The following is a 26,556-nucleotide window of genomic DNA, read 5'->3' on the forward strand; positions in this document are numbered from 1 at the left end:
TTTCTGCTGTAATACTATTTGCATACGTTAAATATTTATAGCTCAATTTTTAGTAGTTTCAAAATGCATTGTAATTTGTGGGTATCTGTGTGTGTGTGTGCGCGCGCGCGAGCGCAGGTGTGGGGAGGGCAGTGAAAAAGATTAAGGCCTCTTGTCGTTGGTGGGAGAGTCTGACTCAGCACGCTAGACCAGTCCAGCCCAGTTTCCAAAGGATGATACTAACCAGATGAGTCTCCCTCCCCAAACTCCAAGCAAACGTATTCTAAAGGATCAGTGGACGTAAAAGAATATGGGTGTCTGAGTTCTAGAGGCATATTTCTGCGGTAGATTTAACTCTTATAATGACAGGGACTTCTGAAAACCCTTAACTGAACTTGTTGAATCCAGCCAGCTACGCAGTGATGATGGTGTGGGCTCTCGGTGGGAGCAGGAGATAGAGACCAAGGGAAGGAAAGGACCTGGGGCCAGCATAGCTCCATCCCCACATCTGTAGAGGGGAGGGGAGCCTCTCTGACCACCTCCCAGCATTATCTTCCGGTCTGTCTTCAACTGGGAGCTGAAAAACTAGACTAGGAAGCACAAAGTCAGGTATTCATGAGTGAGACTGGTAGGACAGACACAAATGGGGCACATTTGCATCTCTCCAGACGGCCTCCACCGTACCTGCACACTGGCCCCTCTGCAACACCGGGCTTCTCTCCAGGTTCAGCAATCTTGACCCAGTCCTAAGTGGGGATCTCATCCAGCCCCACCCCCTCCACCTACTCTCCAAACCATGAATTCAGCCATGAACAAGATGTTCCTTTTTCTACCCTTCTTTTCAATTTGATTTTTAATTAAATAAATAACACGAATACATTCCTGTAAAAAAAAAAAAAAATCAACTAAGGGCAGAGCCCCCTGAGTCTGGGGTGAGACCACACCCCAGTCTCACTTCCCATCCTAGAAGTGGCCATGAGGGTTTATTGAGGGGCCTAAGACACATTGTACAAACGGTATATCACTTTTTCCCTTAGGAAACTTTCTTTTTGGCTGAGTTCCAGTTACTCTTGCTGTAATGTGACTTGTGAGGTTTTTGTGGAGTTTACTTTCTATCCAACTGCAGATGGTCAATAGTACCTATAATACTGAGGCTTGGCAGTCAGGTGCAGAATTGCTTAATTAAAGCTTGTGTGGAAATAACTCGTTATCTTTACGGATATAAATAGCCATCTGTGGTTCCTTGAGCTAATCGTCACCCTAGAACTTGGGAGCTGGGAGGGATAGCCAGGTTCTACCACTGAGCTTTCCGTCTTAGTCTTGGCAAATCTTGTCAACATTTTACCCTAGTATTGCCTTTGTGGTTGCATAATTTTTAAGAGAATGTGCTCATGGGGAGAGAACGCTCTCCGTGCTATCCTCACTCTCCCCCACCCTTCTGCATTAGGTACCATCTTGTCCCACTCTTTCATTTTACGAAGGAGAAGTGGAAAATCAGAGAAGCAACCTTTGCTTAGGACCCCAAATCAGGCATCACCAATACCTTGAAACCTAGGACAGCCAAGGCTCCGCCCTTTTTGCATTACTCAAGAGCTGCAAAGCTCAGAGCTCCCCTCCACCCTGGTTCATCCACCGCCACCCAAGCTTTCCAGATCCTTCCAGATGCCTTGCCCAGGCTCAAGGCCATTCTGATTTCTGAGTATCTTCTAGCTACTGAGCCACTGCATGGGATAGAATGAACAGAACCCAGCTTTATAGCCAGAAAAATCCGGGCTTTCCTTCTGCCACCCCACTTCATGCTGTGTGGCATTGGATAAGTCATACCGCCAAGCCCAGGCTCACTTTCTTCCCTTGTAAACCATCTGTCCTCCTTAGAGGGTTGTCATGAGGGCCAGATAACACAACGCCTGTAAAAGCACTTGGGAAAAGAAAATGTTGGAGATAGATAATCATTGTTATCAACGTTTGACTCATCCTCTTATGTACAGGACTGAAAATATTTCTTCCATTGATGTCAGAACAAAAACGTTGAACAAAGCAAAGACCCAGGGCTGCATTTCTGCTCTGGAGTCCCCTGTGTTACAGCATCCGTGTTGGGCTTTCCAGTGTGTAGACTGAAACCAAACAAAACAAAACAAAAAAGAAGAAGAAAAAGCAGCAGCAAATACTGCTTGGTTTTGCATTTTCCCTTCTGTTTTCTGATTAGAGTCTCTACGGCCTGTGAGTGCAGAGAGAACCTCAAAAGATTGTGCTCTCTGCGGATAAGCACCCAACCCGATGTTTATCAGCACTTATCTCCTGCAAACTCACTCTCTGGAGGCTTCAAAGACGGGGGAGATCTCTCAGCCTCGTTCTGAGGAGGGGCAGGCCCCTGCAGGGCTTCGGCTGCAGGTGTGGTCCCAGAGCCCTTGCTCCATCTTTCGGAACATGGCGCTTTTGTTCCTCCTCGTGCAAAAGAAGGAAGCAGAAGGTTTACCCCATGTTCAGGGATGGGTACTGGGGTAGAGGGAGCTGTGGAAGGAAAGGAATATTTTGAAACAAGCTCTGAAAGGCTGAAAAAGTAGGTGAAGCTGGGGAGGGGAAAGCAGACTAGCCCCCCCACCTTCCCTCCATCCCACCCGCCCACCCAGTCCTTAATCTGCCGAACAACCCATCCCCATCGCACCTTCCAAAGGTGTTTGAACTCCCTTCATTTGCTCCCAGCTCACCTTCCCACACCTCCTCGGGGGCACCCACAGCTCGCAATGCAGAGCAGTCGTCAGCCCAGTGGGACCCTGGGAGGGAGGGAGGGAGGGAATGGGGTGGGGGGAGGGGGGGAACCAGCGTTTTATTAGGCTGTTGAATTTGATTTATTAGGGGGGAAAAAAATCCTTCGCTCGCTTGCCACACAGGTTATTCTCAAAGTGAAAACTCTATTTTACTTTGAAAAAAAAAATGGTGAAACTGCCTACAGTTATGAATGGAGCTCTTTGTTACCTTCCAGATCGACAAGACAGACTGTTTGGTTCATGTCTGTGAACTAGCAAAGAAGTGCGGGGGCCTGGGAGACAGATGTGGCCTTAATTGCATGGAAATATTAGAAGATCTTTAAGCCGTTTTGACAGGATTTTCCTCCTGCCGCAAGAGCAAAGGGCCACGTCTGAGCTGCATCAGGTCTGGCCAGACCCTCTGGCTACGCCTCGTGTCCCCACGTGTGCGGGACACATGGTCTTGATTCACGTGCTCTGGTGTTAGAGGGAAACAGAGGCCTCCTGGCCGTCAACTTCTATGTATGGCTGTGCTCCATGAGTGCAGAGAGTAATCTCCCAAGAAACCCTCTGACCCAAAGTGGGAAGGGCAGCTGTATATTGAAATAACTACTCGGGATATGTGTACACACGTGTACAGGGAGGGTGGTGGTCAGATGGTCTCTATCGGAAAGGTGTGCTCGGAAAGCTCTCGAGGGACCCACACGGGGTCTGAAAGAGTAAATGTGCGATCACAGCAAATAACGGTACCTAAAGACAGCATCTTTCCTATCCTTTCCCCTTGGCGCTTACATTTGGTGTTTATAGAAGGACTGGCCCATTGGGAGTCCTGACATTAAGCCAGAGAAATCCTTGAACACTGTTGGGCTGTCAAAGACCAAGACCCCATGAATGTGGTCAACTTGATTTCCTGTCAGCCGGCCTGACCATGGGCCCACCATGCTCTTACCCCCTCCTCTTCCCCTAATCGTCCCAGTTAGTTTTCTGTGTGCTTAGAGGATGCATTTAAAAAAAAAAGTGCCTCTATTAAAAACAATTAAGAGGATTTATCTGCAGGGAGGGAAGGGGAAACCCCTCTAAAACTGTAGCGGTCTCTTCGGAATATAAGAGTGAATATTTCAGATTAACTCTTTCTCAATGAGCTCAGACCATCAAATGTTGACAGGTGGGACCTGGAGGGGGTCCGTGCCGTAGGGGCCTCCCTTCAGAGGCTTAGGTGAGCTGAGGCATCCTAATGGTCGGGTCACCTCTCAGAGGTGAGTTGGGGTAGAGTGTGGTTTGGTCGCTTAGTTGATGTTGGGCCACGGCCTGGGAAGGATGGGGACAGGGTGGCCAGAAAGGAAGGGAGAGAAGGTGCAGCGGCAAAGATCCTGTTTGCATGCAAACGTTGATGTTATGGGAAGAAGGGTTTCCAGGCAGAGCTGGCACCCAGAGCCCTGGGCTGCGCCCTTCAGAGTTGTCGGTCTCCTAAGGGCTAAGCCTTCCAGAAGCACCCGTGATGTGTCACGGGGCCAAGAGTGCAAAGGCTGAAGCTCTGGTTTAAAGCACAGTCGCCACGCACTGGGACTTGGGCTCTGGGGCTGAGCAGCCTGCCAGGGTGCAGGGAGTCTTACTGTGGGGTCCTCCCACCGTGCCTCCAGATCGCTCAACATCCGGGTGTTGTTTGAAGGCCCTGCAGTGAGAGCCACAACCTTTTTCTAAAGGGAGAAGGTGTCCTTCCAAATCCCTTAGGAAGAAGCCTCCGGAGGTCGGGGCGCTGTGTCTAGGCCCCCTTCTCCCTGCTCTGTGCTCTTTAGATGCGGGATGCAATGTTTCCGTGAGGTCCCAGCTGAATGTTTGTGACCAGGAAAGTCCCTGCCGTACATTTATTGACAGGCAATAGAGTGTTAACACCCTCCCCTCCCCTCATTCCTGCTCAGTTCACTGCTCTCCCCTCCTCTGAAATCCCCCTGCCTTGGCAGTTGTCTTCTGTCTACTTCACGCCCTGCCTCTTTCTCGGGACGCACTGCTCAGCTGCTTTATCGCTTTCGGAGATGCTACACCAGGGTATCTGGGAAAGCCATCGGCCCGGATTGTTGCATGAGCTCACGGTAGCATTAAAAGGCAGCGCCTTACACTTTCCAGGGTTCTTTTGCAGACCTCGCTCTTCTTTAATTTGGTCCTCACAACATACCGTAATTCCTACCGTATTTAATTCAGGATGTTCCCCCATCTCCCTCTCCCAGCATCACCTCGCCCCGCCCTGGGCACAGTCGTGATTGCACAGCAGACTTGGAGAGGCTGCTCACTTCTCAGGGGACCCTCTATTCACAAAATCACTTACAGGCATTTACTTCACTACGCAGACACAGCCAGATCAGCAGGAGGGAAAGTTTCTACAAATCTCCTAATTCCACTGCAAGCAACAAATGCTATTAAAACTCTCTGATGTCATTTTCCACAGACACATTCTTGACTTTTTATCACAGTGCCTGGAACAAGGCACATGTCCAACCAACATGAATGAATGCCTCAGAGAAGGAATGCTTTTTGTGACAAACATGTTTCACGATCCCATAATGAGACAGGACGTGTTCAAGAAATATCCAAAGTGACCGTCACACATTTTGAGCAGTACGTAGACCGGCCACCAAGCACGAGTGTCTAGAGCCCATGCTGGTTAACGTGGCAATCCCTAGCAAATGTGGCTATTTCAATTTAAATTAACTAAAATTTAAAAATTCAGCTCCTCAGTCACACGGCCCACATTTCAGATGCTTGTAGCCACCAGGACTAGTGCCTTCTGCGTTGCACAGTGCAGACTGGAGAACGGTTCCTGTCGAAGAAAGTTCTACTGGACAGCGCTGGTCTGAAGGACCAAATTCAAGAGTTTAGTTTCTTTCTATGTAAAGGGATCATAGGTTTACGTAAACAGTTTTTGTGTCTTAATTCCGAGTTTATCACAAGACTGAGGTTGAAGAGGATACAAACCCTCGTTCCTCCTTTCCACAATCTCTAACACTTTTTCAAGTCGTTCAGGATGGGAGACCTGAAACCTTTCTTGGTTTGGGATTAGAGAGAGCAAGGTGACGACGGGTTCCAAGAAGCACGGGGTTGGGAAGGTTGACACTGTTGGCTGTGGCCTTCTCGTGAAAATCACCAAGGCCTACAGAACGTGGGAGATCCCAACCGTGAAGAAACCCAAGCAGAAGTAGCAGCATGAGAATTGACAGTCATCGACTGTCAGTGGATCCTGAAGTAAAGGGAACCAAGCAGGGAAAGGAGCTGAGGTTTTCTGATGAGGTTTTGGACACCTCCTCATGGCTTTCCCACCTAGGAGAGCGGTTTCCCATTTCCCATAAGTTTTTGGAACGTCAAGGATTAAGCCTTACTGCCATCATGACTCCTGTCCTTGGGACAGACAGACAGGCGTGGCTTCTACGCGGCAAGGCCGGTCCTTCCAGAAGCTTCCAAGAGTCAAACACTAAGTACGCTTTATAGAGAAAGTAACCAAATCAGTCCCAAGTCCCTAGGAACTGTCAGGGGGCTTCAGCTGGGTTTTCTGCTCAACCAGCTTTACTGAGAGTGACAAAGAAAATACCTCCATGTAATCCCACTGAGATGTTTTCATTGGAAGCCCTTGGCAGGACTTGTTCACAAAATATCTGCTTTTCCTTATAGATGGATGCCGAGAGACAGGAGGCCCAATGCCAGAATGCCTAGGCTTGGCACTCAAGTCAAACGAGTACGAAGGCCAACCCAGTGGGTGACTGCTTTGAGGGTGGCTGCCAACCGAGAGACCAGCTGTGTACCAGAGGCAGAGTCTGAGCTCCAAGAGGAGCGATGCCTGGCTTCTTGTGTGGAGACCAGGCTGTCCTCGTTTCCCCTTACCTCTTCCCTGGAAGGGGGAGGGCAAGGAGCTGAGGCACACTGCGATCTCTGAGTTACCATAGATGGGGCAGCCCCATAGCGCATCAGACAAACCAGGATAAATCTGAGAGTGAAAGGAGGCATTATTAAGCATTTTCTGGCACAAAAGGCATCAGTTGGGACCATCGCAGGCAAATGAGGCTATAGGATCGATCTGCTAATCGATGATAGGACTGAAGCACTGGCTCAGAACTGGCTCTCGCCTAGTTCGGTCTTTCGTGTTTTGGTAAAGAAATAGGCCCGGAGAAATGAAGTGCTTTTCCTATCTTAAAACCCGTGGATTAGAATAAGAAGGTTAAGCTTAAGGAGTGCTTTACTGTGTGACAGGCATGAGTTAGCATGCTAATATCATCATCGCTATTTTACCAAAAAGGAAACTGTGGCACAGAGAGATGAAAGAATTTGCCTAAAGTCACAGAACTAACAAGAGGTACCAGAGGCAACATCTCTAAGGGGCCAGCACTGCGCCGTTCAGAGCAAGGACACAGTGGGGAGCCCTTCGGCTCACCCCATCCTCACATTAGCCCTTTGCAGTAGGTTCTGTCATTGTGCCCATTTTAGGGATGAGGAAACCAAGGTATTCGTAAGTGTTAATAACGTCTGTGGAAAACCACAAAGAAAATCCATCCGTGCGGGATTTACTTTCTGGAGAGACAGAGCATCAACCTGTGAAGAACTACAGTACCCAGAAGGAGTTAAATACAAATAAAAGCAGCGTGACACGGCAGTCGAGAATAAAGTGCTGAATCAGCGGTGAGGTGGAAAGCACTACAGGCTGCAGCAGAGTGAGAGGCCACTGCGGTGCGCTGCAGGGTGGCAAAGCTTCCTGGAAGACGCGGTGGAACTCCAGGTGTTCTAGAAGGTCCCTTCCACCCACTTCAGGCTCTACTTCCTCCAGGAGGCCAACCCCCAAGGCCCTCACTCACTGCCCTCCCATGCCCCCCACATAAGTCCCCTACATAAGTCAACCTTCTCCCCAGATTGAGCACCTTGGGGCGCATTTGTCTTTGCATCCCCTGTACTGAATGCCTGACATGTAGAAGGTCCTCCATAAAGGTTTGGTGGAAAGCTGAGATTTAATGAGGCAGAGGGGATGAGGAAGGGTCTATGCAGGGATGTCTGGATAGAGCAAAGGGAGAAGAAAGCTGGTGTCCACATAGGTGTTTGCAGACACGCAAAGAGCAATCAGAAATCTGTATTATAGAGATGTCTACAGGCCAAGCGTGCTGGGGAGAAAGGGGTGGCAGGTCTTATAGAACAAGGGGAGAAACTATTGAAAATAGGACATTAAGCCCATCAACAGAGGAACGGATAAAGAAGATGTGGTACATATACACAATGGAATATTGCTCAGCCATAAAAAGGAACGAAACTGTGCCATTTGCAGAGACGTGGATGGACCTAGAGACTGATACAGAGTGAAGTAACTCTGAAAGAGAAAAACAAGTAACGTATAGTATCACTTATATGTGGAATCTAGAAAAATGGTATAGGTGAACTTATTTGCAAAGCAGAAGTAGAGACACAGATGTAGAGAACAAATGTATGGCTATCAAGGGGGGAGGGGGCCGTGGGATGAATTGGGAGATTGGGATTGACACATACACACTACTGTGTATTATATAAAATAGAGAACTAATGAGAACCTGCTGTACAGCACAGGGAACTCTACTCAGTGCTCTGTGGTGATCTAAATGGGAAGGAAATCCAAAAAAGAGGGAATATATGTATCTGTATAGCTGATTCACTTTGCTGTACAGCAGAAACTAGCACAGCATTGTAAAGCAACTATACTCCCATAAAAATTAATTTAAAAAAATAGGACATTAAAATGCAAGAGAAGGAACAAGAAAGGGGGAAACGAACAGAAGGTACAAATGGAGTAGAGGAGCAGAGTACAGTAAACCCAGGAGGTGGGCAGAGACGGGACCAGGGTGGCTGAGCCGGCCCAGAAGACGGACCTCTGTGGGCACCTCCTCTGGTCACTCCCATCCTTGTGTTGCTGCAGCAATCTGGTAACCATATGCCCTGGGGCCACAGAAGAACTAAACACCCTGGCTAGAAGAGCTGTGAATTTCCAGATGTGAAAGTTGGAAATCCTGCACACTCAGGACTAGCTGGGCCTGAGGTCACCCAGCGTGGCTCCTTGGGCATGAATCACAGAAAGGAAACAGCTATTAAGCACTGGGAAATGGATTCGGGATCCTCTCTGCCCAACGCCCTGGAGAAAGTGAAGTCAAACGGAGTCACTCGTGCTGGGCCCCGGGTGTCCATAAAGGTGAAGTGGACTCTCCCTTCTCCCTGGCCAGGGCCAGCAGGGCTCACAGATACGGACACCCTGCTTCTTGAGGCTGGTTTTGCTTTTGCCCCCCTGCCAGGGTGCTCCCTGGGTGTAGCTGGAAGAATAGATCGAAGGGCCCCTACGTGCTTGTTTCCTGCCGGGCTTCCTGTGATTATGAGGGCACCCGTTGCCACGGAAACCATCACATAAGGAAATCAGCAGATAAGATCACAGCTTCTAGGAAAAGGACCTCGAGTGCTTTTTTGGTGGGGGGGTGCGGAGTAGTCGGTGGCTTCGTGTTTAAATTTGAACAAGAAACGGTCACTGGGTGCAGCGGGTTAAAAAAATGGACAAGCCTGGGTGCAAGGCTTAATGTCTCGTGGCCGAGAGTGAGCCGGAGGTCTGGCTGGCAGCAGAGGTGCTGGCGGGAGAGGGACGCTCTCGGTGTTTCCCATCATGCTCTGGGGTTCTTAGCCGTCAAAAAAATTTGTTGCACACCTGCTAGGTGCCAGGAACTGTGCAAGCTGCTGGATGCAGACAGTGACTAAGATTGACGTGGTCCCTTTCTTTGGGCTGCTTCTAGCAGCAAAACTGGTCTTTGAGACAAAGGATGGGAAAGTTCCCAGGACCCGTGGCGTTGCAGAAGCACCCAAGGATACATGCCATCTACATTTCCTCCCTTCCCAGATGCTTGCAAAAGATGTCAGAAGGCGTCATCAAGACTGGTAGACCAATGTCTGCTTCCCCTGGGGTAGCGCATCGTTTCAGACCTGAACTGCCTCTGCCCCCTTCTTCCCTTCATCACTCTCTTGTCACCACAGACCAGACTGAGCTCGCCTTGGTCCAGCTAGCAGGCCAGAGCCATAAAGGTCAAGCCCCAAGGGAAACTCTTAGAGCCCCCTACTCCCCAGTCTCAGGAACTGCATCCCATCCCCCGGCCCATCCCATCAGCCCACGATGGGGGAAATTCAGACTCTGTGAGGACGCACTGCAGCCACTCCCCACCAGGATGCTTCTTCCAAGCTTTCGGCTCTCCGTGATCAGGGCAGTGAGGCCATTCATCATCGTCAAAGAGCATTAAACGTTCAGTAGAAGACGGTTAAAATTTGCCAGGAACCAAGAGGTTAGGGAGTTTGCCAAAGTTGCACAGCCAATAAAGCCCCGCATTGACCCAGCTGGCAGCCTGTGCCTTTTATTGGAACGGATTTTACAACGGCACCCAATGGAGTGAAGAGAGCGGAGAAGTGGTTTGCTTCCTTTGTACCCTTTGTCTTTGACCCCTCCTGCAGCAGACATGCTCGGGGACCCTCTGGGGGACAAGGCGGCTCCCAGCCCGTCTCATGCCACCACTTCCGCAATCGGAAAAGCAGGGCAAGGGAAACATTCTGATGTATAACCACTCACGTGGTGCCTCGGGGGCACCAGGGCACCAACTCCTGGTCTTGGAGCAGAGTCCCAGAGGACCCGTGGTGCCAATCTTCGACCCTTTAGTCATCATCATCCCGGGGCAGAGAAGGGCAGGAGGGGGCTCAGAGCAACAGCACTGAGCCACCAGTGTGGAAGCATCCTGTATTTTTAATGACTGGTACAGCCACTGCTGTGCAACCAGGCAGAATACAGTCCCAGTGCAAGGGACGAAATCCATTGGGAACTACGGCTGGTCCGGTGTCCAGGACGGCCGCCTTGCCCGCCTGCTTCTCCCCATGGCATCTGGGGGTGTGTTTTGATGGTTGACAGTTCTCTCTTCATCATCACCCCTTTGCACCTGGCAGGGCTTTATTTAACCCTTCCAGCCAATCAGAACTGGCAGGAGAATACGGGCTTGATTTCACAGAAGAGAACATCTAAGCTTGCCAGTCACAGCGAGGCCGCACATCCCACCCTCTTGCCACCCTGTCCCTTGGGAACCTCGGGGTCCACCTCTGTGGTCAGGTCACTCCTTATTATTAGAGAGGGGCTTGGTCCCCGGAGTGTCAAATGTAACAGGTTATACACAACAGATCATGGCTGGCCTTTTCACACTCCCCATCGTCATTGAGGGAAAGCAGCTTGAAGAGTGGTCAGCCCCATTGTAAAGAAACAGAAAGGGCCACACACTGTAAAATGTTCCCTTCTTGGAGCTCAGACTAACCTTCTATCTGCCTTCCTGTTAGTATCCACATTCAGCACTTTTCTTCTTTTCAGCATTAAAGTCATTCTCTGTGGGAGGAGAATGTAACTTTGATCTTTAGAGATCCCTTTAAATGTGGTTAGGGTCAAAAAAGTGACTGTGAAAACTCAGTGTCAACAGGCAAAGGCAAATACCCATGGGAGACGTGGAGAAGCATCTAATGGGAGACGGTGATTAACAGGGGCCTCCGGCTCTGGATTCTGTTACATGGCCATCTTTATGGAACGCCAAGATCCTCTCCTCTGAACTCATTTAGGCTCATTCCCTTAATTTATTAAACTCCATTAAATAAAGTACTTTCATCTGCAGAGGATTCCCATTCCATCTTCTAGGGACTTGGCTGGCTGCCTTTCTCTTGGGCGGGCCACAGCAGAAGCCCCCTCCCCAGTTAGTGAAGATCTAAGTGACAAGCAGTGGGCATGGAGGCCTGGGGGGAAGAGTATAAGCGTTGCAGTCAGGCTACGGGTTGGAGAGTCACTAGTTCAGGTTTCTTTACAGTAATAGGAGAGTCCTAACTCACATCCTAAAAGGCTAAATGAGGTGACGGTTGTGAAAGTTCCTTGAAAGCTTCATGTTATCACATTATACTTGTTCTGTTTGTTCTAATTTAAAAAGTGGTCCCTGCTTGTTGTTTGTTTTCTCACCGTTGTTTGTCTGGGGTAATTCCCCTACATGGTTCTCAGAGGAGTCAGGCCTTATGGCTGAGTCTGACCCTCCCTCACTGTACGAACCTGGAGAGGTTAGGCTTTGGGCCTCCGCTTCCCCACGGAGTCTGTCCTGGCGCTGACTGCTGCCAGCCCCTGCCAGGAACCATAGTGAGAAGGTTACTCACACGATCCTCCTCTACCTCCTTTGAATATGGATCTCTTGTTGCTGATTAAAGCGATAGGAGATGCTCCAGTCGCTACATGAGAAATCACCCCCAAATCTAGTGGCACAAAACAATTATTAATGCTTATGAGTTCTGTCAACCTTCGTTGAAGGTTCCTCACTCCCAGGCCTGGAGGCTGATGCTGGCTGGTGGCTGGTGGCCTCAGCTGCTCTGTGTGTGGACCTCTCCATGTAGTTTCTCTGCTCGGGCTGGTGTGGGCTTCCTCACGGGATGGTGGCTGGTTTCCAAGGGCTAGAGGCCCAAGAGAGAACGAGAAGCAGGTGGAAGTCGCAATGCGTCTATCACCTGCCCTTGGAAGTCCTGCAAGGCCACTTGTGCCACCTTCCACTTGCTGAGGCGTCATAAAGTCTCCTCTGGGTTCAAGGGGAGGGAAACAGACGCAGCCTCTCGGTGGGGAGTGGCAAAGGTTGGAAATACTGATGTGGCTGTTTTGGGGCAAAGGCAACCTTCCCGACCTGAGCAGGGTACCTGCGCTGCTCCGCGCAGAAGAGCTTTCAGTTAAAGTTGGGTGTCTGATCGATGTTTCCACCTTCTTCCTTATCCAACTTTGCAGAACATTTACCTCCTCTTCCCTTTGGCACCTGCCCTCTGTGGGATGGAAATAACGGGCAATATTTGGGCACAGGGCTGGCAATTAGAAGGGAGGGAGAGGCCAAAGATTTGAGCAAACTCACAGGAGCCACCTCTCCTGACACTTCAGATGAGAATGTGCTGACCAACCCCCCAGCGCGCGCACGCGCGCGCACACACACACACACACACACACACACGCTGCTGCAGAGCCTGCTGGTTTCCCAAAACAGAGAAGACAGAGGACTTTGCTCCCTAGAATCCTGTCTGCATTTTGTATGCTCTCTGGCTGCCAGGAGAAGGGACTTCACGTCAGTATGCAAAGGATGTAATCAAAAGCCACAGCTCGCGGGCTCCCTGCGGTGACCCAGGGATGAGCTTTCCAGAGGCCTGGTCTGGGAGTCGTGGACCCACTGAGCAGGGGCAGAGGCAGGGAACTCAGTCTGGTCGCTTTTGACATCTTTTTCACTTGCTCCAGCAGAGTTCCTGAGCCACTGAGAGCTGTCCTTACAAGTTTCGGGGCAGGACGGGGGAGAGGAGGGGAAGGAAACGACGTAGGGTCAGTTCTTCTCAGGCGCATCTTTTGGGTCATTCCCTGTGCTAGAAATAAATACTCAGCCTCATTGTAAGAATCAGGAAAGGGTGGGGGGAAATTGGGTCTTTTCCTTCTCTAACTCCATTTGGCCCATCACCGTGGCCTGTGTGTGTCCTTGCTGCACATGGACGACGGCAGACATATCTTCCATGCACTCCTGCAGAGAATGGGGAGATCCTCACGGCACCCTCTGCAGCATTTTCCCCCTCTGCCTGCATCTCTGCTAAGGTCTTTGGGGATGCAGTTGTTGGCTCACCCCTGATGTCAGCCCGGCCATCATGTGGCCATGCTCTGACCACATCCCCCATCACTCAACTGATGTGAGCATATGGAAAATATCCTTTGCTTAATCTAAGGGAAACAAAAGGTGGGAGACACATCTGCTGGTATTTTAAAAAAAGGAAAAGAGAGGGGAAAAAAGTACGCCTGACAAATTCCAAACTAAGGGAAGTTTATTTATTAGTGAATTCACAGTTACGCACGTGGCATTCTTCTGATACTTACTACATGCCTGAGGTAGGATGAGTGGGTGCTGGCCACCTGCTCCCCTCGTTTGCAGGATTCTTTCAGTGCCTTATCTGTGCCTCCTAGAGGCCTGAATTCAGAAGCTAGAAAGAGAGAGAGGGCTGAAGCTGCAATGGAGCAATCTGATGGTTTGCAAGGAGAAGGAGAAACATAGATTAGGAAGTAGGTTCTCTTTTCTAGAAGCCCATGGCATCTGCATTTCAAATCCAACTGTTATCTTCAAACCCTTTCATTTTGAACCTTGGGCAACCTTGGTTACTTTTAAGTAACCAACACAGTTGAGAAGAAGGAATCTCTCAGGCTTTATCTGTCTCCCCTCGCCCTGCCCCCATCTCCAACCCAAAGGGTCCCAAGGCATCTCTCAGCATTGTGCTTCTTTTAAAAAAAAACTTTTTTTGTTTGTTTGTTTTGTTTTAGTGTTTGCTGTGTCCTAAGAACTTTAGGCTCTTGATTTAGGGAGTTCACTTACCTCGTTTTATATTTATTCAAAATCTGCCAGATTAGGTACTGTTATTATCACCATTCTACAGATGAGGAAATGAAGTTTGTAAAGTATAAATAAATTGCACTAGGTGGTGCATTGACGACTAACTGATGGAACTTGGACTGGAACTCAAATCTTTCTGACTCCAAAGATTGTGCTCTGTGTACATCTCAACAGACATAAAGAGTTACCCTCAAAGAAGTTATAGTCTAACTGGGAGGTGGATGGTAATGGTTAAGTGCCCAGACAGCAGATCTGAATTGGAATCCCAGGTCACACTCACTTGCTACGTCACCTGAGCTAGTGAGTTCACTTCTCTGAATATCCATTTCCTTATCTGAAAAATAGAGATGATAACAGTACATCCCTCGGAGAATTGCAGGGAGGATTAAATTAGATCGCTCAGGGAAACTGGATTTGCTCTAAATAAATGCTATGATAATCGTCTGCTACTTTGATCTGTTTTCTATAATGATGACAGGGATGTATTATAAGTGATGTGTTAAAGGCACCTGAACACAAATTGGGTAAGAAGCACCGAGACTAGTGCCCTCTGGCCGTGTCCATCTGCTGGCTCCCTGGGCCAGCAGGGCATCCTGGGAAGGAACGCTGACACAGTTTGGTCAGCATTTTTACGACCAGTATGACTATCCACTTAGCTCGGAAGTCAAGCTGCCATTCCAAGCAGTTGCCCTTGCCTGAGTGCTCTGGTAAACGGGTCAAGTGGGATACTGTTGTGCTGGACCACTTCCCTGCTTGGAGTCAAGGGGCCCTGTGCCTCCCTCTGGGTCTAGGTCTCAGTGGCTGAGGGACCAGAGCATCCTAAGTGACAGGCCTTTCCTTCCCAGCACTCAGCAGAGCAAAGGGATGTGCTTCGCAGAATCCAGTTACTAAGCAAGTCAGGGCTGGCTTCCCAGGGACAGCGACAAGGGCCGAGAGAGACCCCAGACTGAGCACCACACGGGATTAGGGCCACGCCCTCTGTCCTTCCCAACGAAGTCAGTTTCCCTGCCATGTGCTCTGCAGCAACCCAGACTCAGCAAGGCTTTAAAGGATCATTTGACTTCCTCTGAATGAAGGGATCAGTGTCAGGTCCAAAGTCAAAAGGAGAAGTGAAGGAACCCAGCCACCCCGAGAACAGTGTGTGAACGTTTATGCTGACGTTCTCTCTGTCTTCAGCCCATCATCCTGGAGGTAAACACCCAGCAACCATCCCTCAGTATAAAGGTCTTGAACCCCAACTGTGTACTCATTCCTATAAAGAGTTTTAAGTACAAGTAAGAGTTTCATGTTGAAACTTTTATAAGTTTTAAGAATTTAAGTAAAAGTAAACAGCTTCTAAGACATGGGGAAAATAACAAGAGGCACAAGTGTGTAACAGGCTACAGGCACGTTGTTGATCCGACGGCCAGCTGACAGCTCCTCAGCTGGGCAAAGCAGCTCCTTGGTGCCGACGCCCCCATCAACTCTCCCCCAGGGACTTCCGGGACCCCCAGTGGGGACAAGGTTCTGTCACACAAGCACGACGGCCACACTCACCTCAGGCCGTGCTCCCGTCGGCCTCTTCCTGCCCCACGCCCGTCTTCCTACAATGCGCCGCTGCCCCAAAAGCAGCTTGGAAAAGGCTCGCCACTGCCCGTTGGGAACGTGCCATGGGCTTGGTCTCGGGACACCCCCAAAGCTCCAGCCTTGAATGGCAAAACGCCGTTGTTTCCTTTCAGAGCCAGTGTGAATCTTCTCCCCAGCTCTCACGCTCCACCAGGACCCCGAAGCAGCTTGTCTGGGGCCTGGTCTCCCCAAATCTACGATCCCCACTTCATGGTCCTCATCTCCTTCCCCTGCTCGTGTTAGGTTTTCTGATCCAGTCCAGGAGGCCAGACAAGGAACCGTTCTCTAGCATCTTCTCTCTCCCCAGCTTCTCCCAGCCACCAACTCTTTTCTCCACCACGTGATGAAATTTTTTAAGAAAGCCTTTTCCCTATCAATGGCTGCAAACAGAAAAGTGTGTGTGTGTGTGTGTGTGTGTGTGTGTGTGTGTGTACGTGTATGTTTACCCAAGCAGTAGTCTCACTGGACCTTTCAAAGCTCAAATGAGTCACAGGGCATCATTATCAGGGAAGGTTTCATGGAGCAAGGAAGATTTCATTTACCTACAAAATGGGAAGAATCGGATGTGTGTCCGGAGCAGGGGGCAAAGAAAGGATGCTCCCAGCGCACGGGCTCACAAAGACTAAGACACAGGAGGGCACTTGAAGGCCTGTTTAGTGGAGCAGTGGAAACAGCGAGCCTGGGGCAGGAGGTGCAGCCTGGGCGTCGTGAACGGGGAACGTGGACGGTGGGCCGCCGGGGCGAAGCTGAGTTCTTGGAAAACAGGCAGATGAGAATAGATTTGCGATGGATGAAACCGAGGATGCTCTCGGAGGGAGCTGAGCCGGGGTTGTGGCAGATGACGGTATTTACAGCTTTCAAGGGAGCTGGCGGGGGAACGTGCAGGGTGGGCTGGGTGAGGGACTGGGTGCTCGCTCACGGAGGAAAGAGTCTGAAAAACACAGCAGAGGGAGCTGAGGACAGGACTGGACAGAAGGGGGAAGGAGAGGTGTTCTGGAGTAAACCAGGGTCCTCTCCTCCTGTGACGTGGCCCCTTTGACTGGAGTTTCCTTTGATTGTGAACTGAAGGAAACTTTTTCCCAAAATGAGTTCAAACCGGTTTTGTACCATTTACCACACTGCACTTTGTCCTGTAAAGCATTTTTTCTCATCTACTTAAGAAGTCTCTCCTTGGTCAGCCTCCAGAAATCCCAGCTTGGTCTTATCTGGCCTCTGTTGCAACCTCTTTGCTGTGAACCCTGGTTTCACCATCTGCTTGGTCCCTCTGCCTTGACTACCCTGCTTCTCTGCTCCCTGACCTGCCATCTCGGGGGATAATGATGGTAGGGAACTTTGCCCGAGTATCACTATCCCCGGTCCTGCCTCCCAGGCCTCCTGGCCTCCGTTATTCCATCATCCTCTCCCCCAACCCAGAGGAAAGTAGATGGAAGAAAGACTTTAATTGGAAACGCCAAGATTTGCGCATGATCAAGCAAGCATGTCAGCCGCTCTCCACGGCGGAAGATGATACCTGATTCCTTAGGTGTAGTCTGTTTTTGTAGCAGAACTGGTGACTGTTCATCCGTCACCAAAAGGGCATTCGTGAGTCCTAGTTGGTAATGCATCTCCACTCCTAGTGGAGAACCCCAGGAAGTTCATGGGCTCAGACTCAGGCCTCTGGAAGATGACAGTGACTTTTCAAGTTGACTTTTCAACTTGGAACCACTGTGTGCCGGGAGGACAGTTCAGATCCCTGGTTCGGGGTGTGGAGTCAGCGCGGATCCCTAATTGAGATGGACGATGGATATCATAACCAACAGACAAATGGTTCCAAGAAGCACAACTTTCCTCTGAGTATGACACAGGGCAGCAGGTGGAAAGTGAAGGGCCCCAGTAGATTTTAGGTCTGAATCAAGGGACCCGCCCTGTCCTTTCCATACTGTGCAGGCAGCTCAGCTTTGAAACTGCCGTCTCCGGCCATGTCTATACTCTGCAAAGCCTTCTGGAGTAGGAGCAGACTTCCCGGACTATGTTCCAGTTATTCTTTCCTGATCCCAGCCGGAAACAGCTGCAGAAGAGCCTCTTCCTTTGAAGTATGGCTGTCCTCCTGCTGGGGTTGAGAACAGCCGTGGGAGAAAGGGCGACACTTAGCTGGTAGAGCAGATTGTAATTTTATAGGTATGGGAGCGGGGGCTAAAGTAAAGGTGCCACAGTAGGGCTGCGATAGCAAAATACCACCGACAGTGTGGCTCAGGCAACAGAAATGCATTTTCTCCCAGCTCTGAGAGCCGGAAATCCAACATGGGGTGCTGGCGGGTCCTGAGGCCTCTTCTTGGCTTGCAGATAAGCTGCCCCCTTGCTGCTTCCCCACATGGTGGTCCCTCTGTGCCCACCACCCCTGGTGTCTCTCCACGTTTCCAAATATCCTCCTCTTATAAGGACATCAGTCATGTTGGATTAGGACCTACCCAAAAGGCCTCATTTCAACTTAAGCATCTCTTTAAAAATCTTATCTCGAAATACAGTCAGATTCTGAGGAACTGGGGTTAGGGCTTCCACATATGAATTTTAAGGGAACGACTCGGACCATAGCAGGTGGCCTAAGAGAATCTTTACTTGAAGCTAATAACCATCAAAGCTAACTTTACTGGGTGTCACTCTGTGCCAGAGACTGTGCTGGACATTCCTCCTGTAATATTACATCACCTCTCCACGATTACAGATTGTGTAATTATACTTAGATTATAATTAATTCTAGATGGTGAATTACTACCTTTTCTGAAACGTGGTCAACTTAATTTGGTGGAATTGTGTGATCTAGTGACGATCACACCCCAGTCCACGACCTGGGTCGCTGTGATCTGCCATGAGCTGGATGATGAGGGGATCTCATTACCCTGCTTTGGTCAGTAGACCTCCGGAAAGGGCGATGCTGCCACCTTTCTTCGTCCGCCGTCTCCACCTGTCCCGGCAGGTGATGGGACAGTAGGCATGGGAAGATCAGCCCTGACTCCTCCAGCCACATAGCTGGGATTCCGCCCTCTTTCCTGGGCAGGCTGAATCCTCACAATCAGGGCTGGAAACTGTCATCTGAAGGAATCAGGCAGGAAAGGATGAAGGAGCACTGTGTCCCAGGGAGGCAGGCAGCCTCCCATCTGCATCTCAGATGTGTAAGATGCCCCAGCACATCCTAGAGCACCTCTAAGCAAACAAGCTAGACACCTGTACCTAGGTCTTCTCATTCAATCACCTATCAGCTCTGAAAAAGCTATTCTTATTCCTGTTTGCAGAGAAGAAAACTGAAACTGGAGGGGACCACAACCCTGGGCCTCACCCTTCTTCCCTGGTGTGGCCTTGAGCCACATACTTAACCTCTTCGGGTGGGTCTCACTGGCCTCACCTGTAAAAGAAATGTCCCCACTCCTATGCCCCATAGCTTGACTGCTTCCCCAGCTAGTAAGGGGCACTTCTGTTTATCCCGAGAGAGCCCAGGGTTCAACCACCACCCCAACCCACGCGTGTGCTCTGTGTGACCATTCTTCCTGGCCTTCCACTCCCCACACTCCTTTCTGGGGGTCCCAGCCTATGGACCCAACAGATGGACACACTCCCGGCGGTCTGCATCCCCGCTCCACTCCCCAGACTGCCTCATCACCCAGGGTACCCTGCAGAGAACCCATCAAGCTCGTGCAACTGGGCAGCCCTGGGCCAGCCTGCCGGTTCCCAGGGAGGGTAGGTGGGGAGTGGTGCTGGCTGAAGAGTGACACGGGGCTTCTGTCTCCTCTCTGCCCTCCAGGAGGCTCTGTCGGTGGTGAGCGACGACCAGTCCCTCTTCGACTCCGCCTACGGACCGGCGGCCCATCTCCCCAAGGCCGACATGACCGCCTCCGGGAGTCCCGACTACGGCCAGCCCCACAAGATCAACCCCCTGCCCCCGCAGCAGGAGTGGATGAATCAGCCCGTGAGGGTCAGTGTCAAGCGGGAGTACGACCACATGAACGGGTCCAGGTAAGCCCGCCAGGCCTGTGCTGCCCAGGGTCGGGGGCCGGGGGAGGCTGGGCCCCCTCCCCACCCCACCCCCGGCTTGCTTCTCTGGGGCTGGGTCAGCAGATCTGGCACTGAGGGGTGTCTGCAGCAGACGGGGCTCTGGTGCTGGGCTGGGGAGCCCGAGCCAGTCCCCAGAGATCTGGGGTGAGAGGCCGGAAGCCCCCCTGCTCTCTGGGCTCCGAGGCAGCCCTCAGGCCCACGACACTAATGGGCACTTTTGGAGCATCTACCTTACGTCAGGCCCAGGTGCAGCCCCTCTTAGGGATAATGAAGCAATAAGACACTCTTCCGTGTCTTGTTCCAGATACTTGGCCTCTCTGGGTGGGTCTCACCAGAGCAAAGATGACCAAACCATTCTTGGAGTAAAAGTCCAGGATGATGATGAGGGTGAACACATCTGAGGGCTCCCCATGCGAGGGAGGACATGTCACACTTGGAAAGTGTGTTGGGAGTTAGTGCCGCCCTGGGCTGGGAAGACTTTGCAGATAGAGATGGACAGGAGAGGACTGAGGAGAAGAAAATCATAGCGACGAGGGAGAGCACACCTGGGGGACGGGTGGCCCAGGGTCCAGTCCTGCCTCTGAACGTGGGCCAGTTACGGGTCCCTCTGAGCACCAGTGGCCTCCTTTCTGCACGGCTGGGGCATTTACTCTTCCATAGGCTTGTTACAAGGGTCGACAGTGATGCTGTAGGAGAAAGGACCCAGGACAGGGCCCTGGACTAGGAAAGCGCTGGATATCCCAATAGTGACCGTCATGAGCCAAGGTCGAAAATAGAGAACATGGTGCCTCGTTCATGAAACGGCAGGCAAGCCAAGGGGCCTACAGCACAGGGAGATAAAAACAGAAATTGAGAGAGCGCCCTGGGGCTTCCCCGGTGGCGCAGTGGTTGAGAGTCCGCCTGCCGATGCCCCGGTCCGGGAAGATCCCACATGCTGCGGAGCGGCTGGGCCCGTGAGACACGGCCGCTGAGCCTGCGCGTCCGGAGCCTGTGCTCCGCAATGGGAGAGGCCACAATAGTGAGAGGCCCGCTTACCGCAAAAAAAAAAAAAAAAAAAAAAAAATAGGGAATGTATTCCACATGCAAACGCCCACTTGAAACATAGACGTGACATCTGAACATCATCAGATCTGTGACTTGAAAGCTAAGGATCATTGTACACAGAGAGTGGGGAGGGGAGAGTCGGAAAGATAAGTAAAGAAGTTAGTGAAATATCCCAGGTAGGAAATCAGATGGTTCTGAACTAGAGTGATGGCACTGATTGTGGAAATAAAAGTGGAAAGACACGTGAGGGACATATCCGGGGGACAATTCACGGGGCTTAGGTGGATAAATATTGCACTGGGGGGAGGGGTTTGTGAGAGGAAAGAATCGAAGATTGGCAAAGCTTGGATGTTTCCAAGAAGGACAGTGCCAGCAGCAGTCACGGGGGTAGGAGGAGGACATGCTTTGAGTAGGGATGTCAACGTTGCCCATCAGATACGTCGGGAGCAATCAGTAGGACATTCAGATAAAAACATCTACGAGGCCCTGGAAACCGAAGCTCAGATACTACTGGGGTCTGGAATTTAGGCTTGGGCATCATTGTGGAAGAGTTCTAACTGTGCTGGTGGATGAGATCACGGAGGAAACAAGTCTAGAGAGAGCAGGAGGGCTGCACGGGTGGTGGGGAGGCCCCCCCCGGATGGCCCTGGTCTCGGACCTGCCTGTGGAAACGCCCAGTCCCAACACACTCCAACCCCACTGACCCAAACCAGCCACTGGGATCCCAGCCACCTCCCCAGCCTCTAGGATTTCAGGGGGGCTCAGGGGGTCCGAGCCAGGAACCCTTCCGGTGAGTGAGTGTCTCTCCACAGAGAGAATGAGGGTAACGACCTGCCCCCAGCGCAGGGAGGACGGAGTTTGTCAAACATCTTTCCACGTCACCATTTGCTCCCACCACTCTCCCATGAGGTCCATATTGTAATTGCATCTTGACCTACAGAGGCAAAGTGGGCTTTACGGTGCTAAATGACTTGCCTGAGGATTCAGAGGAGGCGGTGCTGGCCCCGGAGCCCAGGCTCTCGGATCCTGGCCCCCCGCGGCCCACCTTTCCGCCCCCTCTGCCTGCGTGTTGTGCCTTTGCCACCGTCTCACGTCTGCCGACACCCACCCCGCAGCATGGAGGGCCGTTCCGCAAGACCTCCCAAACCGGCCTGAACACAGGCACTCCCGATGTTTGCCGGCAATCCAGATCCACCCTTGGACAGGCTTTGGTCTGTTGTAGCCTGAATCCAACCCCCGCTCCCCTCCACTGCCCTTGCCCCACCCAAGCACCTATCCTTCTAAGCCACCTGGGAGCACCCTTCCTCCTCCCACTTCCTCTTGCCTTCCTGAAATCTCGTCATCGGACAGCAGCCAGAGTCCTCTTTCAAAATATTTAACTTTCTTGCTCAAAATCCTTTAACGGCTTATGACAAAAATCCAAAGTCCTTCAGCAGTCCTCTGACACCCTCTTCACCCTCCACCCCCGTCTCTCTCCTTCCGTCCACACCGGCCACACAAGGCTCTAGCTGCTTCTGCATGCCAAGCACGTGTGTTCCTTCCTTCTGGAACATTCCAACTCCATCTGGTCTTCTGACTCTCTCCTTCACTTGTTTTACGTCTCTGCCAGAATGTCCCCTTCTCAGAAGCCTTCTCTGACCACCAGATCTAAAACAGCACCCGCCAGTATTCACCCTGCTTGGGTCCTTCCCGGCTCTTGGCACGCCCCTCACTAAAGCGTGGGCAGGGCTTCGATTGTTTACCGGACAGCACCTGGCACGTGATCGTTGGCTGTTCAACACACGGTTGGTAAATATGTGAACGAACGCGTGGCTAACGCGAATCAAAGGTGAAGATGTTCCTCTACAGTCATGTAGGTCATCCGTGTACGAGCCGGGACAGAGACCCAAGTGAGCTGGCAGCGCCTCAGACCAGCCTGTGTCTGTGCTCAGGTGAGCCTGCATTCGTGAGCTGACTGCTCCCTCCCCTACTGCCAGGGAAGCCTCAAGCACTGCAAGATACTAATCCTGGGCAAAGAGGGTCCCCCAAGGAAATCAGTTTTCAGAACCCCCTTGCCAGCTCGTCCCTGGCTCCGGTCACACCAGAAGCCAGCTGGAGACGAGTTGTGTGAAGACCCCAGGGACCAGACGTGATATCTACCTGGCCCTGGTTACACAGAGCAGCCCCTGCTTTTGATCTGCCCGTCTTGACCAGAGTAGGTTGAGACTGATGTAGTCTCAGCCCTCCTGGGAAACAAAGAAGATCCAGTGGACTCTCAGAGCCAGGCAGGCTAGGTGCAGCCGTCACTGGCACCTCATAAATATCCTCTAAGTGCTCACATGGAAACTGGACGGGTGGGCAGCAGGGAGCAAGGATTTTCAGAAAAGATGTCTTTTCTTAAGATGGAACCACGTCAGATCCCATATTTGAAAACTCAAAAAGAAACAGTGTGTTGAAACAGATGCCGGCCTATTCAAATCTCTCACCTGCCACTCTGTGCTTCTGTCCTCCAAGTAACACTGATGATGGTACTTTTAATGCAAAAGATAATTCCTAACTTCAGATGAAAAAACCAGCGTGTAAAATTTGGGACCTCTTGGCTAACAGACTGAATCTGTGCTTTTCGAGGCAGTAGCCACTGGTCACACGTTGCTTTGGAGCACCTGAGCTATGGCTTATGCAAAATGGACATGTGCTTGAAATATATTTTAACATACTGGCTTTAGAAGACTTAGTGTAGAAAGAAAGTGAAATATCTCATTAATTTTTTATATTGTTTTTATTGAAATGATCATCTTTGGGTGGTATTGAATTAATATATGAATACATTTTAATATATTATTAAAATTCATATTACCTTGTTTTTTTATTTTTAAAATGTGGCTACTAGAAAATTTTAAATTATATATGTGGCCCCTTCCATTGGACAGTGCTGGGCTAGAATGTTTTGGACCGTCCCGTGATTCACTGTGAATTCTCTCCATGTTCTTTGTTAACTTGGGATTCTGAGTTAGTTGATGCTTATCAGAGACCCCACAGATACATGTGTCACTGGAGGAGGTATCCTGTGCACCTAAAACTACAAGACCCTTCTTGCTTCCTATGCCGCTGGCAAGTCACAGGGCCTGGTGGAGAGACGGAGGTCTGAGGAGCTCATCGAAATTCGAGCTTGCCCGCGTTGAGGAAGGTTCGCTCTCTTTCTCTGTACCTTCCCCGTGTTGAATCTGTTAGCATGAGTTGCTCTTCAAACTGTGTGGCACACAGGCTCTGTGCTGGATGTAGACTTCAACATCTCGATCCAAGCTGTGGTCTGCAATTAACTCTCAGCTTCATCCTGTCCCAACCACGGGTTTTGGGGATAACATCCCATGAAGGAAGAAAATATATATCAACTTATAGAGGGGAAACGCAAAGACCCGCTTGCCTGACCTGCTGGACCAGAGTTTAGCATTAGTCTGCCCCGACGCTCCCTAGACTGGCCAGCAGGATCCAGATGCCCTTATTCAACACCTACAGACTTCAGTTCTACATACAGGAAGACGAGCCTCACACATCCTGTCACTTCTGCCTCCAGATGCAGAGTCCCTTCCTAAGGTGCTTCCTAAAGTTCTGAACCTCACAATATGAAGCATGTCACACATAAGCTGGTGGGAGGCGCACTCAGGGTTCTGGAGAAGCTGTGAGCATCTGCTGCGTACGAGTTAGGCTGATGGCTTCACTACAGGTGATTTCTTGTCTTGAAATTTGCTTTTAACGTATTGCATCTCCTTTTCAAAAACACAAAAGACATATGCACACATCTCTGCATGGCTCCTACGGAAATCCTAAAGACAGCACAGATTTGCTTAATTTCCGTACAGTGTACACGTGTTGTGGAAGACACACATGATGTGGAAGACACGCCTGATAGTCCTTATGCAACCACAGGGCTCCAGTAGCCCTTGGGACCTCACGTTAGCTGTGTGGATATCGCGTATCCATTGACAGTAAGCCTGGGCTGCAGATCTGTGGGTCTGGGTGACATACCCTGAGTTAAGTTGCTCTGAGTTGAAAGGGAAGGTAGAGAAGATGTTTGCATAGTCTGAAGGGGTTATCTTTGGGCAAAGTCTTTGAAATCTCCTTTTATCCAAATATTCAAGACTTCTCATCTTGTTTTAAATCACTTGACCGTTTGCAAGGCACTTCTGGAAACCAGCAGTAGCCTTTTTAAAGCAATGTTCCCTGAACACACACAAGTAAAACCAGAGGAGTAAAGAGGGTATGTCCAGCGGTGAAAAGAAAGGACAAGATTGCAGGGTCACGACTCCTTTGCTGTGGCCTCCGCTGCGTGGCTTTCTGAGCCACGGCTGAACGGGAGATGCTCTGAGTTACACTCTCAGAGCCACCACCTCCTCCCCGCTCTATTGTGGCAGCCCCAGGCCCTCCTGTCACCTGTCCCAGTGCTATCAGCTGCCTGTGGGCCCTGACCCCATGCTAGCTGTAAGTACAGGTCTCAATACAAATCAGCAACATTATGGGCAAGCTGAATGGCAAAAACCTCTCTCCCTCCGTGCGTGCCCCCCCTTGTTGTCATCGGGCCTCTTCACGGGCACCAGCTGCCTCATTAAAGAGCAGCCTTTATGCTTGCTTCAACTGTACCCCACTAACCCCCCCACCCCCTCCTCGCAGTAGCTGGGGAGGCCTCGAGAGAGGCCTGTGCTGCCTGCAGAGTCACAGAGCCGAGAGCCCCAGCGTGGAGGGGAGCGCGGCAGGTGGGTGGCGAGGGCATGGCTTTCCCTCCTTCTCTCCCAGAGGTCGGAGGAGGGCCAGCTTGCGCAAGGGCGGAGTCCAGGGTGGTGGCCAGGGCTTCTCCCTTAGGGCGCCCCTTTGCGGATCTTAGGGTCTGGGACCAAGGACAGGGCCTTGTTCCCGGAGGAGAAGCAGCCAGGCGGGCGAGAGGGCAAGCAGATCACCTTGCCCCGCTGGGGAGCAGGTGCGAACACGGGGCGGGGGAGGGGTTGGACCCTGAAATATGGCCGCTTCTTTGCGATAGGAAACGAGAAGGTTCCCATTACTGGCCGGCCCCCGTGGTCACCCTAGCAGGAGAACCCGGGGCCTGACTCTGTTCAGATTTCTTCCCCGGGGATCTGGCCTGGCCAACCCCCCCCCCCCCCCCCAAGCAGGTGCCTCTCTCACCGTAGTGCTCAGACTCCTTACCAGGTGACATACCAGGCAGCTTTTACCAAACAATTCCTCTTTCCAAATTTATTTTTCTCTCCTCCTGGCCCCAGGGACTGGCCCTGCCCCAGGCACCTATGGCATAAGGGGTCATTTCACTGCGATGCTTTCTGAGGTCTGACTTTTCACCACTGCATGGCAAGGGGTCCGTTTTGGGCACAGAAATCCCCAGAGGCCCAGCTGACGTGGAAAAGAATTTTCACAACTTGTCTCCCCGATGTTCCCAAAGTGGGGCGCAGCCCACGGAGGGCAAGTCCCCTTCCGCCACGCCTGCCCCCACCCGACACCGCCCCCTGCAGAAAGTTCTCTGGCCCCGCCCCCTCGCAGAAAGTTCTCTGGCCCCGCCCCCTCGCAGAAAGTTCTCTGGCCCCGCCCCCTCGCAGAAAGTTCTCTGGCCCCCGCCAGGGGAAGTGTGTGCTCTGGCAACCTCACCATCTGCACTGCGTTCCCAGCCAATGAAAACGTTGCTCTCTTGGTTAAAGGCCAACTTAATCCTCCAAACTTCTGCTGCACTCGGGTTGTTTCACCAT

The 26,556-nt window shown here is 51.1% G+C and overlaps 1 protein-coding gene across 7 annotated transcripts in view; it reads left to right on the top strand.

The window, feature by feature from the left end:
* FLI1 (Fli-1 proto-oncogene, ETS transcription factor) overlaps positions 1 to 26,556 on the top strand; it is a 121,548-nt gene that overhangs the window by 50,844 nt on the left and 44,148 nt on the right. For all 7 annotated transcript variants that reach the window (XM_060304285.2, XM_060304286.2, XM_060304287.2 and 4 more), the window contains one exon: positions 19,536 to 19,747. In XM_060304285.2, the coding sequence (XP_060160268.1) occupies positions 19,536 to 19,747 (212 nt within the window). The remainder of the gene's footprint in view (positions 1 to 19,535; positions 19,748 to 26,556) is intronic.

Source organism: Globicephala melas, chromosome 8 (genome assembly GCF_963455315.2).
Source record: "Globicephala melas chromosome 8, mGloMel1.2, whole genome shotgun sequence".
Lineage (NCBI taxonomy): Eukaryota > Metazoa > Chordata > Mammalia > Artiodactyla > Delphinidae > Globicephala > Globicephala melas.